The 17,168-nt window shown below is 40.1% G+C and overlaps 2 protein-coding genes across 12 annotated transcripts in view; one reads left to right on the top strand and one right to left on the bottom strand.

Moving 5' to 3' along the window:
- Positions 1-11,559, top strand: part of ACOX2 (acyl-CoA oxidase 2) — a 35,677-nt gene extending 24,118 nt beyond the window's left edge. For all 5 annotated transcript variants that reach the window (XM_059940060.1, XM_059940057.1, XM_059940058.1 and 2 more), the window contains 3 exons: positions 1,382-1,599; positions 7,935-8,067; positions 11,210-11,559. In XM_059940060.1, coding sequence (XP_059796043.1) covers positions 1,382-1,599; positions 7,935-8,067; positions 11,210-11,272 — 414 coding nt within the window. In that variant the 3' untranslated portion in view covers positions 11,273-11,559. The remainder of the gene's footprint in view (positions 1-1,381; positions 1,600-7,934; positions 8,068-11,209) is intronic.
- A 2,517-nt stretch (positions 11,560-14,076) lies between these two features.
- KCTD6 (potassium channel tetramerization domain containing 6) overlaps positions 14,077-17,168 on the bottom strand; it is a 57,881-nt gene continuing 54,789 nt past the window's right edge. For all 7 annotated transcript variants that reach the window (XM_059940053.1, XM_059940048.1, XM_059940049.1 and 4 more), the window contains exons 2-3: positions 16,680-16,749; positions 14,077-15,425 (exon numbers count right to left, since the gene is read on the bottom strand). In XM_059940053.1, coding sequence (XP_059796036.1) covers positions 14,739-15,425; positions 16,680-16,706 — 714 coding nt within the window. In that variant the 5' untranslated portion in view covers positions 16,707-16,749 and the 3' untranslated portion in view covers positions 14,077-14,738. The remainder of the gene's footprint in view (positions 15,426-16,679; positions 16,750-17,168) is intronic.

The raw sequence follows: 17,168 nt of genomic DNA, 5'->3' as shown, positions 1-17,168 counted from the left end.
TCCAAATGCTGCAAACCCAGCATGGCTATGAGCACCCCAGGTCCAGGTGGCAAAGTGGTATTGTTAGCACCCATGTGAGGCCTCCCTGGGAAAGGCAGATCCATTCCAAGTGAGAAACCTCATCAGGTCACTGGCCTGTTGAAGACTCTGGTGGCCCCCTGACCCCCACAGAATAAAAACCCAACCATGTCATTCACAGCCCTTCATCAACCTGGGTCCCAGCTGCCCGTCCACCCTAACTTTCACAGTTCCCTGTCATCACCTCACCTTACCCTTAAATTGCTGCAGCCTCCTGAAAGTATAGCCCCGTGCCCATGCAGTTTTCCCCTGCCTAGAATGACTTTACCCTCATTCCTTGTCCCTCGGGTAAACTCCTTTGATCCCTCGAGACACTCTAAGCCTTGCTACTTCAAGTCACTACCAGCAGGATGGGCATTACTGGGGAGCTATTCCAAAATCTGCATTTTGACAAAATCCCCAGGTAATCTGTACGCACATAAAAATTTGAGAAGACCTAATATATATGCTCTCCTTTTCTCTCTCCTCCCATAGAACTCGTATATCCTACCAGATAAAAATAATGTGCATTTGTCTTAGGGAGAAGGGTTTAATAACCAGTAGGGCAGGAGCACCCACCAATCAGAAACGACTTCAGACCTAAGAGAGGCAGGGTCCTAAAAGCCTCCTGCTGGGTCGGGAGGGTGTTAAACCTTAAGTTGCTGGGCTGTGTGGAGGAGGGGGCATCCCTGGGAAGAAGCCTGGCAGAGGGGGTTCTCGCCAGTTGAGGGCAGTGGTCACCTACCAACCAGCATCAAAGTATTGTTTTAACCACCGACAAAGCTGGACTGTTGTATATGGGCTAAATAGTTTACATCAAGGAGTTTACAGTCTAGCTGGGATAAATTTCGTGTATATCTTGAATCTCTATTCTCTCACTTCAAGGCACACGCATACACACACACACACACACACACACACACAACCACTGCCTTGAACACGGCAGACAATAAGTAGCTGTTTTCTTGAGAAAAGCAGTGCTGTCCTCCACTGTCCCCAGGTCAGCCTCCAATACTGCTGTATTCTCTCTCTCTACTTTCAAACCTACTTGACTGGCCCAAGGAAAATGAGGAAACTAAGGGCCAAGTTCCAGAGCCCATCAGCCCCCAGCATGCGCACACACACGCACGTGCACACACACGCATGCACACACCCCTGTCAAAAAGGTTCAGTTAGACGCGGTGAGCTAGTAGAAAGGCAGCTGCTTGTCAGCCTGCTGGGAAACACATGGCCACAGCAAGCTTATTCCAGCAGTTTTGCCAAGCTTCCAGGATGACTTGTTGAGGCAGAAATCAGAGGCTAACACATCTTTGTGTCTTTGTAGGCACACCTCTACTATGTCACTGTGAAGATTTTTACAGAAGCTCTGGAGAAACTGGAAAATCAACCAGCAATTCAGCAGGTGCTCAAGCGCCTCTGTGATCTCTATGCTTTACACGGCATCATGACTAACACGGGCGACTTTCTCCATGATGGCTTCCTATCCGGCGCCCAAATAGATATGGCGAGAAAAGCCTACCTGGACCTGCTCCTCCTCATCCGGTGAGTGGCTGCCCTTCACCCTCAGCCCTCTGTTCACTTCAAACTCCAAAACCTTCAACTCTAAAACCTTGTTAAATGGGGGTCTGGCAAAAGCAGCACCAGCCCTGGACAGGTTTACATCCTGGCATCATTACACCAACATAAAGCATTATGAATTAATGAAAGGAAAAAATGGGGGAAAAATCACAACTAAAAATGCTTAAGAATAAATTTTCTAGCTACCTCAGTCGAACTCTTCAACATTGTCCAGAAATGACAGAATCTACAGAATATGAATAAAAGCATACTACATATTAATAATATGTATTAATATGTATTAATTAATAATATTAATGAGCCTTGGTCTTAGCTAATACTTAAGGGAACACTTATGCGTGGCAGGCACTATGCCAAAAGCCTTTATATACATCATCTCATTTAACCCTCCCCATTTTACAGGGGAGGAAATTCAGGCTTAGGGCCCAAGGTCACACAATTAGCCAGAGGAGGGTCTGGGCACAATCTAGGACCTGTCTGCCTCCAGAGCATGTGCTCTTAAACTGTACGTTAAAGTGAAGGTTGGGCTATTGTTTATTTCAAATCCATCCTTATCTTTGTTGAATATGCTTAGTTGACTAAACTCACTTTAATACTCCCTCAGCTTCAAAATGACATTTTTAAAATCTAGTAATTCACATACTGATTTGTAACACAATAATACAGTTTTTACATGCAGCATGATGCGGTGCAGTTAGGGTCATGACATACTAATGCAATACTTTCATCCTGTCACTTTATATATAATCTAAATGATCACTTTAAAAACATATAAAAACCAAAGCCCCAACATGACCAGGGTACTGGAAGAAACAGAAATTAATACTAATTAGTAACCATTGTCCATAAGATGGAAAATGAGCTAACTTGAGAACACAACATTTTCTGAAAAATGGGATGCCTGTTGTGTGTGTTGGGGGCTGGATGGGGCATGACACGTGTGTGTATGACTTTTCCCCTAGAACCTCCAATAGTTCACATTATCAACAAGACTAAGAACAAAAAGAAAGGGGAATTCCCTGGCGGTCCAGTGGTTAGGACTCCGTGCTTCCACTGCAGGGGGCATGGGTTCGATCCCTGGTCAGGGAACTGAGATCCCGCATCCCACGCGGCGCGGCCAATAAATAAAGATTTGAATTTTTTTATAAAATAAGATATTCATGAAGGAGGTTTAAAAAAAAACTAGACCAGGTTCTTTTTCTTTCTAACAACATGCAACATGTTACATATGACTCCAAATAAGCACCTAAGAGACAGTTGGTGGTGGGTAAATGTCTGTTCAATTAAATCTTCAAAAATTATCAAAAGCTACTACATTTGATATAATTATGCCCCGGGTATTAAACTTTCCCTAATATAGAGAATCCAGTGGTGGGAACCATTAATAGCATGATTGAGTACTGCACAATTCAAGCCCAAGTGTATCTAACTTTCTGAAACGCTTGGCATTTAAAAGCACATGAAGACAATAATGTTCTAGCCCCAATTGCCAGTGATAATGAAACACAAAAGATCACCTTAATACCCATAAGCATGATTTTTTTAATCTCCAACAGCATGCTAAGTGCTTCCCTTGGCCCCAGAGGCTTACAATTCAAGACAAGAAAGACAGCACTGACGCAAATAGACAACTTATGCATGCATCAAACCCACAAACTGATTTACTCACATTATGGTTCCTAAGTAACCTTCCGACTACTGCAGGGTAATGAGGTCTGTAACAGACTCCATGCTTTTAACAGTTCTGTGTTCCATGCCTCGATTATTCAGTATCGCCCTCAGGTTTCTGAGATGACAAATGAAGGATGGCACACTATTCTAAGTGACACTAAGAACCAGCTCTCTGTGTTATGGTAATTAACTGACCAAAACAGTTTTTAGTTGTTTAAATGGTCATAAAATCTCAGGTGGGAGACTTCCAGGCAAAGATGGCAGATTGAACATATGCATTTATTTTTGTTCCCTCCTGAAACCCTACTAAAACGTCAGTAAATTAATTTAAAAACTTAAAAAGGCATAAACCCATAAAAATTTAAATTTTAAAAGGCATTAACCCACAAAGAAAGAGAACAGGAGAGGAAACATGAAATTTGGAGAGTAGATGGACAAACAGTGACTTAGCAGACCTGAATAAACTGAATCATAAACCAGAAGTAGGAAAAGCCAAGAAGCAATCAAGTGCCACCAAAGAACCTCAAGAACTACAGCACCAGGTACCTCTGGCAATGGGGGTGAAGGTAAAAGTGACAGGATGCATTGGAAGTCTATTTCAGAAGGAGTTGAATCCCCAGTTCCCCTTCTCCTGTCTGAGTAGTTTTAAGGTTTTCCCTGACCGCACCCTGGGAGAAGGGTAAACAGAGGGTCTATAGACTAGGGGACATCAGGCATAGTTGAGGATGAAGAACATCAGGCTACCCTACAGAAAACAGGGGCTTGAATAAATGTTTACAGGCCAATGCAGACAGCCCTCTCCCCCAGCCCTCTTTTCCCACTGGTTCCCAGCAAATTGGCATCCAGGCTAGTGTCCTGCAGGAAAATGATAACATGATCCTCCTCTAGAGAATCTGACCAGCCCAAAGGAGAGAGAAGTAAAGACGCTGACACCGAGGTCCCCCAATGGTCTACCCAGTTCACCCCATAGGGAACCCCACACTGACAAGCACACCCAGAGTTCTAATCAGCTAGTTAATGCCCCACTCTTAGCTATGATCACTCAGGGATCACCAGACACATGAGGAAAGCCCCTGACATAAAAGACAGAGACCAAGCAAGAACAAGGCAACTCGAAGGTCACAAAAGAATCTTCACGGAGAAGAAAACTTTTTTCAAAGATCAGTAATATCCACAAAGAGTTAAGAGGAGATATGGCAACCACAAAACAAGAATGTCATTTCTTAAAAAGTAATATTCAGAGAACAAAAAAAAAAAAAGAGCTCTATGAAATTAATGATAGTGAAAATGAAAAGCTCAACTGAAGGACTGGAAGACAAAGCTGCAGAAATCTCGCAGAAAGAAAGCAAAAGGGCAAGAAGACAAAAGTAGGAGAGAAGATAAAAATAGTAAGAGGACTGATCCTAACTGCCCATCATCTAAAGAACAGGTCTAGAAAGAGAAGACAGATAAAGCAGAAGGGAGCAAATCATTAACAAAATGGTTCAAGAAAATACTCCTCAAACGAAGGATATGAGTTTCAGATTGAAAAGGCCACAGACTAGAGGAGAGGAGACAAACACACTTACACAAAATAAGTCAAACATATAGTGTGCAAAGTGGTAATAAACGCTACGAAGAAAAGGATAGCAGGGAAGGGGGATGAGGAATGCTGGGGGTGGGGGTGGAGGACTGTAGTTTCAAATAGGTTAGAGAAGGCCTCTCGGGGAGGGTGATGTCTGAGGAAAGATCTGAAGATGGGGAGGTGAGAGGAGCCACGTGGTTGGCTGGGAAAAGTGCATTCCAGGCAAAGGAGAAGCACAAATGCTGGAAGCCAGAGCGTGCCTGGCACGTCCATCCAGCAAACAGAGAAGAGGCCGCAGCAGCTGGAGTGGCATGACTGAGGTGGAGAATGAGAATAGAGGTCAGAGAGCTAGGGGTGTACTGGGAACGACAATGGAGGGGGTGTAGGTCATTGCAAAGACGTAAGACTTTGACTTTCACCTTGTGTGAGAACAAGGAAGGTTCTGAGCATAGGACAGACACAATCTGAGGGGATCTGAGGTGGTTTCTAAAGGATCACTCCAGCTGCCATATTAAGAATTGACTCGGGAGGGGGACAAGAGTGAAAAGCAGGGAGCCCAGTCAGGAGGCTGCTGCGATAATCCAGGTGAGAGATGCTGCTGGATTGGACCAGGGTGATAGCACTGGAGGTGGTGGGAAGTGGTAGAAGTCTGGATATATTCTGAAGGTAGAAAAAGATTTGCTGACAGATTAGATATGGAATGTAAGAGACAGAGAGGAGTTCAGGCTTTGGGCCAGGACAGAGTCGCCATTTACTATGAACGGGGAAGACTACAGGAGGGCCAGGTTTGGGCAGGATGGATAGAAGGTCTAGAAGGTCAGGAGTTTGGTTTTGAATACATCAAGTTTGAAGAGCCTGCTAGAAATCAAGTAAGATGTTAGTAAGCAGGTGAGACTGGAGAGAGAAATTTCGAAGTCACTGGCATATGGTTGGTATTTAAAGCCATGAGAAGGATGGTACCACAAGGGGTGAGTGTATGAAGAGAAGCGGCCCAAGTACGGAGTCTTGGGACCCTCCAAAGATGATGAGGAGGTGACCTCGACGAGAGCAGTTTCAGTGGAGTGGTGGGCGTGAAAACCTGAACGGATCTAGTTGAGGAGAAGAGGCGGAGAAGAACTGGAAAGAGCAAGCATAAACAAGCAGAACACTTTCAAGGAGTTTTGTCACAAAGCGGAGCCAAGATATGGGTCAGATGATGGAGAGGGAAAGAGAGTCAAGTGATTGTTTTTAGGTGGGAGAAATGACAGCTTGTTTGTAAACTGATGGAAATGATCCGGGAGAGAGGGGAATTTTGACGTTATAGGGGAAAGGCAGGAGGACTTCTGGAACATTGCTCTCTACTAGGCAGGAGGGGAAGGCATCTAGTGGACGAGGAGGGACTGGTCTGAGCTGGGAACCTGGACAGTTTACCTGTGCTATGGGAGAAAACCCCATATGTTTAAATGCATGGGTGGGAACTTGTGGAACTCTTCTTACCACTTCTATTTTACCAGTGAAATAGGACTCCAAGGCATGTAGGTTAAGAGAGATGGGGAGGTGAGTAGTGTAGATCTGAGGATCAAAGAGAAGGTGGGAGATAATCATCTAAGAGAATGAACGAGTACATGAATTAGAATGTTGTATGACTGCCAGGTAGCAATAAGGGCCCACCTGAGCCCTTATGACAACTGTCAGTATTGGTTTTTCCAGCCATATATTGTTACAAAGGTATCGGGCAAAGTCAGGGGGAAACTGGAAATAACGAGGAATGGGGTTTTGCTAAACAAGTATGACAAAGAAAGAAAAACTGTTGAATATTGTTTGGAGGGAGTGAATATAATAGACCATGGAATTTCAGACAGATGAGGGAAGTGAGACCATGCAGATGAGGGACTTTAAATAGGCAGTAGGTGCCAGGAGGGTCAAAGAATCATAAACAGCCCTACAGGAAAATCATTTCATAATAATGATTAAAGGCCATCCAGAAAGGATTAAATAAGTACAGTATCCCATTCACCTCAAATACTCTGTGAAACAAGGGTTAGGGAAGAATGTAAACAAACAATCACATATTTTATTTTATATCCTCTGCTAAAAAAGGAAGGGAAGCATGTGAACAATTATTTTAATATTTCATTCCATAGATTAAAATAATTTTGTTGCTTGAAAGGGAGAATAAGAATTATAGAAGTCAGAATAGTAGAGGGAGTAAGCTAGAAAGAGAGGAGACAGTGACAAGAACATGGCTGAGACTATGGTGAGATGCAGATGCGGATGACAAGGCCTGGTGTGTGATCTTGGCAGACAGTGACAGAGAGAGGCTGTAGAACACGGTCAAGGGAGGAGAAGATTCAAGGAACGGAGAAATCAAGTTTTAGAGGAACTTCCACATAGACAGTGAAATCACTAAGAATTATGACAGAGAGTCACAGAGAGACTCTAGAGTGCTAGAGAGCGACCCCTAGACCAGGAGAGATGTGATGGGAACATGACTCTGCCGTGAACAGAATAAATAAAGTCATACTAACACACAGGAGACATACAGTCATAACAAGGTAACGCACTGAATATCAGTCTGGCCAAAACTGTAATTATATTGAGAGGCAGGAAGGCCATGGGGAGGAAGCAGAGGTTGGGGGATGGGGAGGGGGATGATCGGTACTGGTGAGGAGAGTGGTGCTAAAATAAATCGGTATCTTCTGTAATAGTCAACAGATAATATCTAGCAACACTGAATATGAAGTAGCAATACAAACAAGACATTTAGAGGCATTCAGGTAAATTCCCAAAATACCAGCTAAAAGACTAAAACTGATTGCCTCTAGGGGTAGGGGGGAAGAAATGAAGGTGAGAGGCAGGGATAGGCTGATTTTCAACAACAAGCCTTGAAGAACTATTTGACTCTTTATACTGTGCTTATATAACTGATCAAAAATTAAAACTTAAAAAAAAAAAACAGCTGAGTTGTTCGAAAAGTGGATAATGATGCAACTTCTAATTATTGTTGTTATTCACCATCCCAGATTAATCAGATTCGTAAAAGCAATCTAAAATACTCACAAACTCTTTTGTTTTTTTCTCTCAGAAAGGATGCTATCTTGTTAACTGATGCCTTTGACTTCAGCGATCAGTGTTTAAATTCAGCACTTGGTTGTTATGATGGAAATGTCTATGAACGTCTGTTCCAGTGGGCTCAGAAGTCACCAACCAATACTCAGGTAGTTGAATAGAACACATTATAAATTATGCAAGAGAGCCGAGAGCAAGCAGTGAATATACCTCCACGTTTTCCCATTTTAATTGATTCCCATTAGGTTAGAAATTGCTTGGCATAGCATGTCTATTTAAAATATTTTGAGAATACATAAAAGAAACCAGGAGCAGGGAGTCTGAACTGTAATAAGCAAAATGCATTGCTCAGAATTTGGTAAAGGGAATTGGGAGAAAGGCCCAAGCTCTAAATCATGGCTTGACATACACAAGGGCATACAGACATAGTGGCAAAGTGGCTTTTAAGTAACAGAAATAAGAAGATAAATCACTGCACTGATTTAACCGTCTTAATTTCAGCCTTTTAACTCTTAGTTTCGTGTTGATACAGTAGGTATTCAGGGGTGACAGGAAGCTTGGGGGTGGGGGTCTCTCTCTCAGCCCTCACTGCCTGCTAGAGATGCCTCCTCCCTCTTCTCTCCGAGGAACAAAATCCCAGGGACAAAGAAGCCTGCTGCACTGCCATCAGTATCCCAGGAAAGCCAAATAAATGACAATTACAAGGGTTATGGCAAAAAGATCCCCAGCTGTCCCAGGAGAGAACACCAGAACTCATTAACAGAAGAAGGGGAAGGGCTCATAAAATCCTAACAGTCTACAGCCAGCGTCCCAGACTCTCTGCTATGGGCCTCATTGGGAAACATTATGAATATCAATGGCTACATTAACTGGATTAGAGAAATAAACCCTGTATTTAGAATTTGGGGAACCAACATTTACTAGCAGATTTGATACAGATGATCAAAACAAAGACACTCTACAGCTACACAACAGGTTATTTTAAGTTCTATAATGCAGATATGTAATTCAGATGATGAAGTCTAGTTCTTTACCTCTTCAGTCAAATTTCAGAAAAGGTGTCTTAACACCTCATCAAATTGGCACCTCTCAGGCTTTCGTTCACACTTAACATGGTGTTAGACTTGCTCTTAAAATTCTGCATCCTGTCATACCTCATAGCTTAATTTAACACGGTTATCTAAAGTTGCAACACAACGTTACCCCCAAGATGGTTGTCGGCTAGAAGGCCAATCCCTGTCTCCAGAAAGGCATCCTTTTAACTCAACAAGGAAAGATAAAGAACTTACCTAAAGAAGGCACAATACATGTACTGCTTAGTACAGTTAAGCTACTCCTAGTGTGTTATTTTTTCTAATGATTAGATCTCTCTACTTTCTAACATTTAAATCCTGGCATAGAACTACAGCAATCCTGTCACTCCAGATTAGCCCCCGTGGTCTAAAGAAACACACATGCCCTTTGGTACTCAAGAGAAAAACCTACCCTGCCTTAACACCTGTCAGGAAACACTGACGTATCTAGCTCAAACCTGCTTTACTAGCAACACAAGGAAACATGCCAGTTCTCCTGATTCCTCATATTCACCAAAGAACACAGGGGCTTTCTTGTCTTTTACTTGTTTCTACTCTTCATCTTGAAAGAATTTAATCTGGACACTATACGAGGGCAGGCTTGTCTAGATGCGGGGCATGACTGACCCACAGCACCAGCAGACTTGGTAGGATGGCGATGCACGCCATCCCTTTCACTCTTCCCTATCTCCTGCCACGTGACTGTGAACGAGGGTGGAGTTTTCATCTTCCCAACTCCAGGGTCTATCACAGAGTAGATACTTCACATTTACGGAGTAAATGAACATGGTTCCGTGACCTACGCAGCGGGACGAGGACCCTGCTGCATACCCAATACTGCACACTTCCGCCATCCTAGCTTACGTTACCTCGCAAAAAAGGTGGCAGGTACAGCAACGTGGCTCTTTCATGCACAGCGACTGTAAGAATGTGAGATTATAAGTGACCTTGAAGAATGTTTCCAGTTAGTTAAAACGACACTTGGTTGACAACTGATCTATGGCTCCCTAATCTTACATTTCTGGCTCCTCTAGGCACCACCAAAATAGCCCTTTTAAAGTGTATTTTCTAATCTGCTGTAGGTAATTTTGAAACTGCAGTTAGAGACATTTTTCCTCATTTGCACTAGCAGGAACACTACAGGTATTTCAAATAAATTAAAACAAAAGCTACTTTGAAACATGCCTTGTAGACGCAGAAGTACAAGCAGGAATTTATTTCACTGACATTTCTACCAAAAGAAAAGTGCTATGCTGTGTTGAATGTCTTAGAATTATATGAGTCTCTCCTGTCTGGGGCAGGTTAAGTGCTGAGCTTTATTCCCAGACAGGATGATGCACTCCCATGGTTTACTCTGGCTATGGTGTTCTGCCTTTTGGCTTTTTTCCTGATTTGGATGCTATTTCACGACAGTTTCTCCGAAATGAACTGCAAAGGACTGTTCCTGTTCCCCACGTGAACTCCTATCTAAGTGATTCCCTATAGATGTAAGCAGTGAAAGAACCACTGGGGATAATTTCAAAATAAGAATCCTATTTCCCCCCAATTATTCTATTGCAGAAATTTATTCAAGTAGTTGCCAGATGCGTTAAACACATCTACTGATCCATGCATTCATTCAATCATTCAACAAATATTTATTGAGCATATGATGTATGCCAGAAACTATTCTAGGTACTGAGGACACAGGAGAACAAAAGAGTTATAGACCCTGTCGTCAAAGAGCTTACAGTTTTAACTGAGACAGGCAAAAAAGTAAACAAGTAAATATTATAAAAGATGAGGGTAGATCTGTGAAGAAAAGAAATCAAGACATCACAATAGAGAATAATGGGGATAGCCAATTCTGACATAGACTATTGCTTACCTGATTTCACCTTCTGGTTCCTTGCTTTGTGGTTAACATGTTCAATTTCAAAGAGCCTCAAAGAGTCAAGCCTTTTATTTGCATTAAATCCCAAAAGCAAATGATAGCTGTGTTTTTTTAATTGGCCACCTGCATCCACAATTTAAAATCTGCATGAGAAAAGGAAGGATGCCCTTTGGAAAAAATGTTTCCCCATACATTCACACAAAATGAATTTTAAAAATAAATTAAAAAATTAAGAACCTTATGTAATGTTACTTTTTTGAAACTCAAAAACTTAATTTGAAAGTAAAAGTCATTAATACTGGCAGAAATAGTCTGTCTTAACAATGCACTTTTTTCTACAAACAGGGGAACCCTGCCTATGAGAAATATATAAGACCACTATTACAAGGCTGGAGATCCAGGCTATGAAATAATCAACAGCATTCAAGAGGCACCACCACGTGGTAATGGTACTATGGCATATGCATCATTAAAATCTACAACTACATATGTATGTATTTTTTAAAAAGAATCATTATCTTCCAGAGACACAGACTGAAGTGGATGAAATATCTGTGATTTATTTCAAAATAATCCATGGGAAGAAAAAGGGGGAATGAATCATTGTTGAAGCTATTCAATGCGTGTGTGGGTGTTTACATTATTCTACTTCCGAATATATTTGAAATTTCCCACAATAAAAAAAAGTAGCACTATCCATTTGCAGCTTCTATTTTGTTAAATGCCAGGGTTTTCCTTTAGATCTAGCAAAAGCCAATAGACTCATTAGTTATCACTTGTGTCCTTATAGCACACATTTATTTATCCCAGGGCTTAGAAGAACACATATACACACACACACATGCACACAAACAATTCTCTTCTAAAAGTGCCTACACTTGGTATAATCTAAATAAAATGTAGATCACCGCACACCAATCAGAATGGCTGTCATTAAAAAGGTAATAAACAACAAGTACTGGCAAGGATATGGAGAAAAGGAAACACTTGTGCACTGCTGCAGGGAATGTAAGTTGGTGCCGCCTCTATGGAAAACAGTATGGAGGTTCCTCAAAAAATTAAAAATAGAACTATGATACAATCCAGCAATTCCACTTCTGGGTATTTACCCAAAGAAAACAAAAACACTAATTTGAAAAGATACATGTACCTCTACATTCACTGCAGCACTATTTACAACAGCCAAGATCTGGAAGCAACCTAAGTGTCCAACAACACATGAATGGCTAAAGAAACTGTGGTGTATATAAACAAAGGAATATTACTCAGCCATAAAAAAAGAATGAGATTGTGCCATTTGCAACAACATGAATGGACCTAGAGGGTACTGGCTAAGTAAAATAAATCCAACACAAAGACAAATACCATATGATTTCACTTACATGTGGAATCTAAAAAACAAAACAAATGAGCAAACAAAACAAAACAGAAACAGACTCATAGATACAGTGGTGGTTGGCGGAGGTGGGGATGGGAGGTAGGTGAAAGGGATTAAAAGGTACAAACTTTCAGTTATAAAATAAGCAAGCCATGGGATGTAATGTACAGCACAGGGAGTATAGTCAATAATAGTGTGATAACTTTGTATGGTGACAGATGGTTACCAGACTTATAGTGATCAATTCGTAATGTATATAAATGTCGAATCACTATGTTGTACACCTGAAACCAATATAATATTGTACGTCAACTATACTTCAATTAAAAAAATGAAAAAAATAGAGCCCTAGGAATACAACATAAATGTTTAAAAAATTAACTCTTCCACAGTAAAAATGATTTAAAGTTTCATAAAAGACATAATTGTCTCAAATTACCCAAATATAACCAACCTACATTTTTCACATCATTTTCAACTGCCCAAGTATATAAAACACTCAAAATTAAATACCATCAAACAAATTAAATTGCAAAAAATCTCAGCGGGCTACTTTTCCTAATTTACTCATATAAATAATCATTTAATTGTTAATAATTTATAAATCTGAGAAAATTTACCAAAAGCAAACTTATCTCCAGTAATCTGGACAAGGAAGAGACCTCACAGATGTTTAACTCTTAAAACCTTGGAACAACTATTTATTCCCATTTCCATACCTGTTTTCAACCCAAATAATTTCATCTTTCATTCACCTCAGCTAACTCAACAACACATAACTGGCTGGGCTGTTCCTTTTCTTGTTTCTTTTTTAGGTAACCACTAATCAATTTGAAGGAGGAGACAATTTTCTAAAAAGATAACCTCATACTTAGCACATTTACTGAAACCACAGCAACCTACCAATAACATTAAGGGATTTTTAGTTTGAAGATGGTAAAAATGGGGTAGTTACAGGTTTCTGGATATTGGTCATTTGTCAAATCTTAAGTTTTCAGAGAGACGTGGGCAAAAATGGATGTAAGTAAATGTTCTCATCCTCCTTTGAAAGAGAGAATTTCAGAATCTTCTCAGAGGAGAAAAGGAGTGAGCTTCCCCGGGGCACACAGCCTCAGGACTCTACTCCTCCCTTAGACAACAGGGAAGAAATTTCTGAACTTTCTTTTAAAAGGTGTTCTAGCAAACTAGGAAGTTTCCCTATAGTTAACATAATCCTTCCAGTAACTTCCAAGAAACAGAATCAAATGAACTATGCAAAATAAGACTACAGTAAAATTTTTAAATGTACATAATATTTCCAACTGTTCTAGATCCTTCATTCACTGCAGTTTTCTTCTCCTCAGAAATTTAACCTTAATAACAAAATACATTTGTGGGTCACCATAATATATGAGAATAAAATGGCTAAAGAGTCGGTTTGTCCCTGTGCTCGATACAAAGCTAGAATGAGGGTCAGGGAGCAATGACAACTGGTGGCTTACTGAAGAAAAATCTATAATCTTCAAAATAAGTCCTATTGGAAAAAAATTTGTCAAACTGTACGTTCACTGTCCAAATATGCACTCTTTTAGACAAAACTAATAATGCCATCAATTCCCTGCTTCAACAGCATAGTAGAATTCTATAAACCGCATCCTAAAGTTCCACTGAGTCCTCCTGAATCAAATACAAATGTGCTATAGGCAGCATTTATTGGGACATAAAACAATGCATATTTTAGACAAGGAATATGATTTTCCCCCTTAACTGACGATAATCAATAAATACAAACCTAATTTTCATATTTCATTTATTTATTTATTTATTTTTTCTGGTAGACAGTACATTTGGGAATTATACTGCACCAGGCATAAGAAGTAAGATTTCTATCACAGGGACATTTTGTATTCAGAAGCCAATATAAATATTTCTAGTCAGACATTTCCATGGCTACAGATATTTGGTTGCTTGATTTATATGCATAGAAAGAAACAGTTGTCGTAACTGTAAAAAGCAGTACTTAACAAGTACTTTTAAATGATTGGAACAGTTTTCCTTTAATATTATAATACTGCTTATTGGTTTGAAAACTAGGTCACCCTACATGATGTTTTGATTTTTCCCAAAGGCATCATGAGTACTCTGTTTATTCTTTCATTCCTGCGTTTTTAGCCTTCTAGTTGAGTTAGGGACTATTTAATCAGAAATCATTTTAGCACTGTAATAAAAAAAGCTCTGTTAAGGGTAGATTATATACCATCATGATTTTCAGACTTCTTTTTATAAAAAAGGTATCTGGAGGCTCTGAACAGGCACATGCATACTCAGGGTGAAGGGAGCAAAACACAGAGGAGTCCTGCTAAAGCACAAAACTTCCTTCGGGTCCCCAGTGCCTTCAAATAAATACAAATATTAAAAAAAAAAAATCTCACACTGTGATTTAAAAAAAAAAAAAAAAATCAGCCTCTTGGATCTCCTGGAGAGCCCACTTCCAGGAACTTCTCCCAGTGCTGGAGGTCAGTCATCTGTCTTCCGGGCCAGCCTGCAGAAGGTCCAGTTGTGCTCCACTGTGTTCTCGTTGGCCCGCTCACTCATGTGATGCACTCGGGTGTTTCGGATTGTGAAACCTTGTTTTGTAATGTATTCCATCAGGTGGACTCGGAGGGAAACTTCCTGGTGATAATCACAGGGTCCAAAAGTAAAGGAAACCTGGCAATCTCTGGTGTCCATCATGTGCTTATTCCACTTTGTAAAATAGTTTGATATGCCTTCTAGTAAGGAATGGACCTTGGTGGTGATGGTTAATTGGGTTATGATGACAGCTACTGGATTGGAGTACTTAGAAAGCTTCCGAGTACTAGATAACTCCACAACTTCTTCAAAAGTATCCATAGGATACAAAGGCTTGGGGTCATTGAGACACTGAATCAAGGGCTCAATCTGATAAAAATCTGCTTCTTTCCGAAGCAGATCAAATTCCTTAAAATCCAGGGGTAAGGTCAACTCTGAAGTTCTCAAGAAGTTGAGGACATATCGGAAAAGAGGTCCATCTCGATCAATGAAGTAATTGCCTTGAGGGTCTCGAGCTGTGGGGAAGTCCCCCCCAAACATAGCTCCAAGCATGGAATCCGGGTAACGCGTCAATGTGGTGAGAGACGTTGTGTACAAGTGTCCACCTACATTTAACGTGACTGGGTCAGTCATCTGAAATTTTTTAAAAAATGATCAGTCATCTGAAACTTTTTTAAATCCTAACTTTGACAAATTAAGAAAATCAGTGGTAACAAGCAAAGCAAAAGATTCAGGCTACAACACATCTAGCAATCCACTGATGCAAAATATAGCTTTACTTTCAGTGAGAAACCCACCCGGATGAAGGGATCTAACATTTGCTTTCAAAAGAGAAAAGGGATACGTCCAATTCTTCAACGCCTTACACTAAAAAAGGAGGACATGGCTTCCAAAGCCACTTTATTTCAGGCCCAGTATCTAGAGAGAAGTTTTCAGGTCAGAGTATATTATGGGAGGAGAAAGGCCAAACTAAAATATACTCATTTAAGTTTTTTTCAGATTTAAAAAAAAAAAAACAACTTTCATTTTTCTTAACTCAATTTAACATAAAATAGAATAAAAAATGATTTGATAACATAAAACATCTACTTTCAATATTTCTTTTGTCTTTTCCCCCTCAAAAAGAGGGGGAAAAACCATGAAATCTATTTTAAAAATAAAAATTTGTGTAGAACTAATCTTCCTAACTTTTTCATGGAAATAACAGTATCAAATACTAAGTTAAAATACACAGTTTGGTCAACACAATCTCATATACCCAATGGATAATAGCAGCTTTCAAATTTCATAATCTGATAGTATATTCACTTTTGTAATATTAATGTTGCAATCTGGCCTTTAATTTTCAAAAGCAAGCTTCTCTAAATAATACATACCTTTGGTTTTTAAAATCATATTTAAGAAATAAAATAAGACAGATAAAGACAGGTACTATACAAATAAAATATTTCTTACCAAAGGAAAAGAAAAATAGGAAGACACATGCACATGCGAAAAAAAGTGCTAGTGGGAGAAGTGGCACCTTCTCAACCGTACACCTCCCCAACCACAAGAAAATGTCCTCTCTACCCATTACCTACTAGACATTTAACAGTCACTACTCTATGATGGAAGAGTTTTAAGGGCAACATACTTTAAAGACCAAAAAAATAAAATGATTATAAAAAGTTACATAGAGAGTCCATGTTGAGCTCGCTTACCTAAAAACACCAAACAAAGTTAAAACACCCAAAAAATACATCTAAACTAATTGGGGGTGGGGGGGTTGCACCATTGATAATTTTCATTCTTATGAGATGTATTATACCTAAGAATACATAAGAGGCAGGGAAAGACACACAAAAATAATTTGCCAGCCTTCAAAATGCATCTGCAAAAGCCTCTCACCATATAGCCCCAGTCTCCATTATCCATCTGCTCCAGTGCTGCGTCTCGGGGAGCCCAGGTTCCAGGGAAACTTGGGGAAGAGAAAAAGACATGTGACAGTGCATGTAACTATGAAAACAGAATAGAAAAGCTTTCTCACCCAACAGAGCAGGTCAAACACCAGAAAACTACTCATCTTGGCTCAACTAAAACCTGCTACAAGGCAAAGATCTGGGGAGGAAAGGATTCCTCTAAGGCCTTCTATGGGTCCCCAAGAGACTGGCAAATCTTTACAGAGAAAGAGTTATCCTATACTTAGAGAAGAAGGTAGAGCCTAGTGAGTAAACCAGTCATTCAAACTCTACCTACCTTCTCTGAGAATTCAGTTTTTAGAATTCCTACAGGAGAACACTACGATTACCTCTACAACCTTATCCTGGTACAAGCCTGTGATGATCCTTATCAAAAAGGTTAAGAGAAAGAGAGAAAGGGAAAACTTTTTCATCAGCA

This window comes from Balaenoptera ricei, chromosome 11, assembly GCF_028023285.1.
Source record: "Balaenoptera ricei isolate mBalRic1 chromosome 11, mBalRic1.hap2, whole genome shotgun sequence".
Lineage (NCBI taxonomy): Eukaryota > Metazoa > Chordata > Mammalia > Artiodactyla > Balaenopteridae > Balaenoptera > Balaenoptera ricei.
The sequence above is the reverse complement of the archived record's forward strand: the minus strand, read 5'-3'. Positions and strand labels throughout refer to the sequence as shown.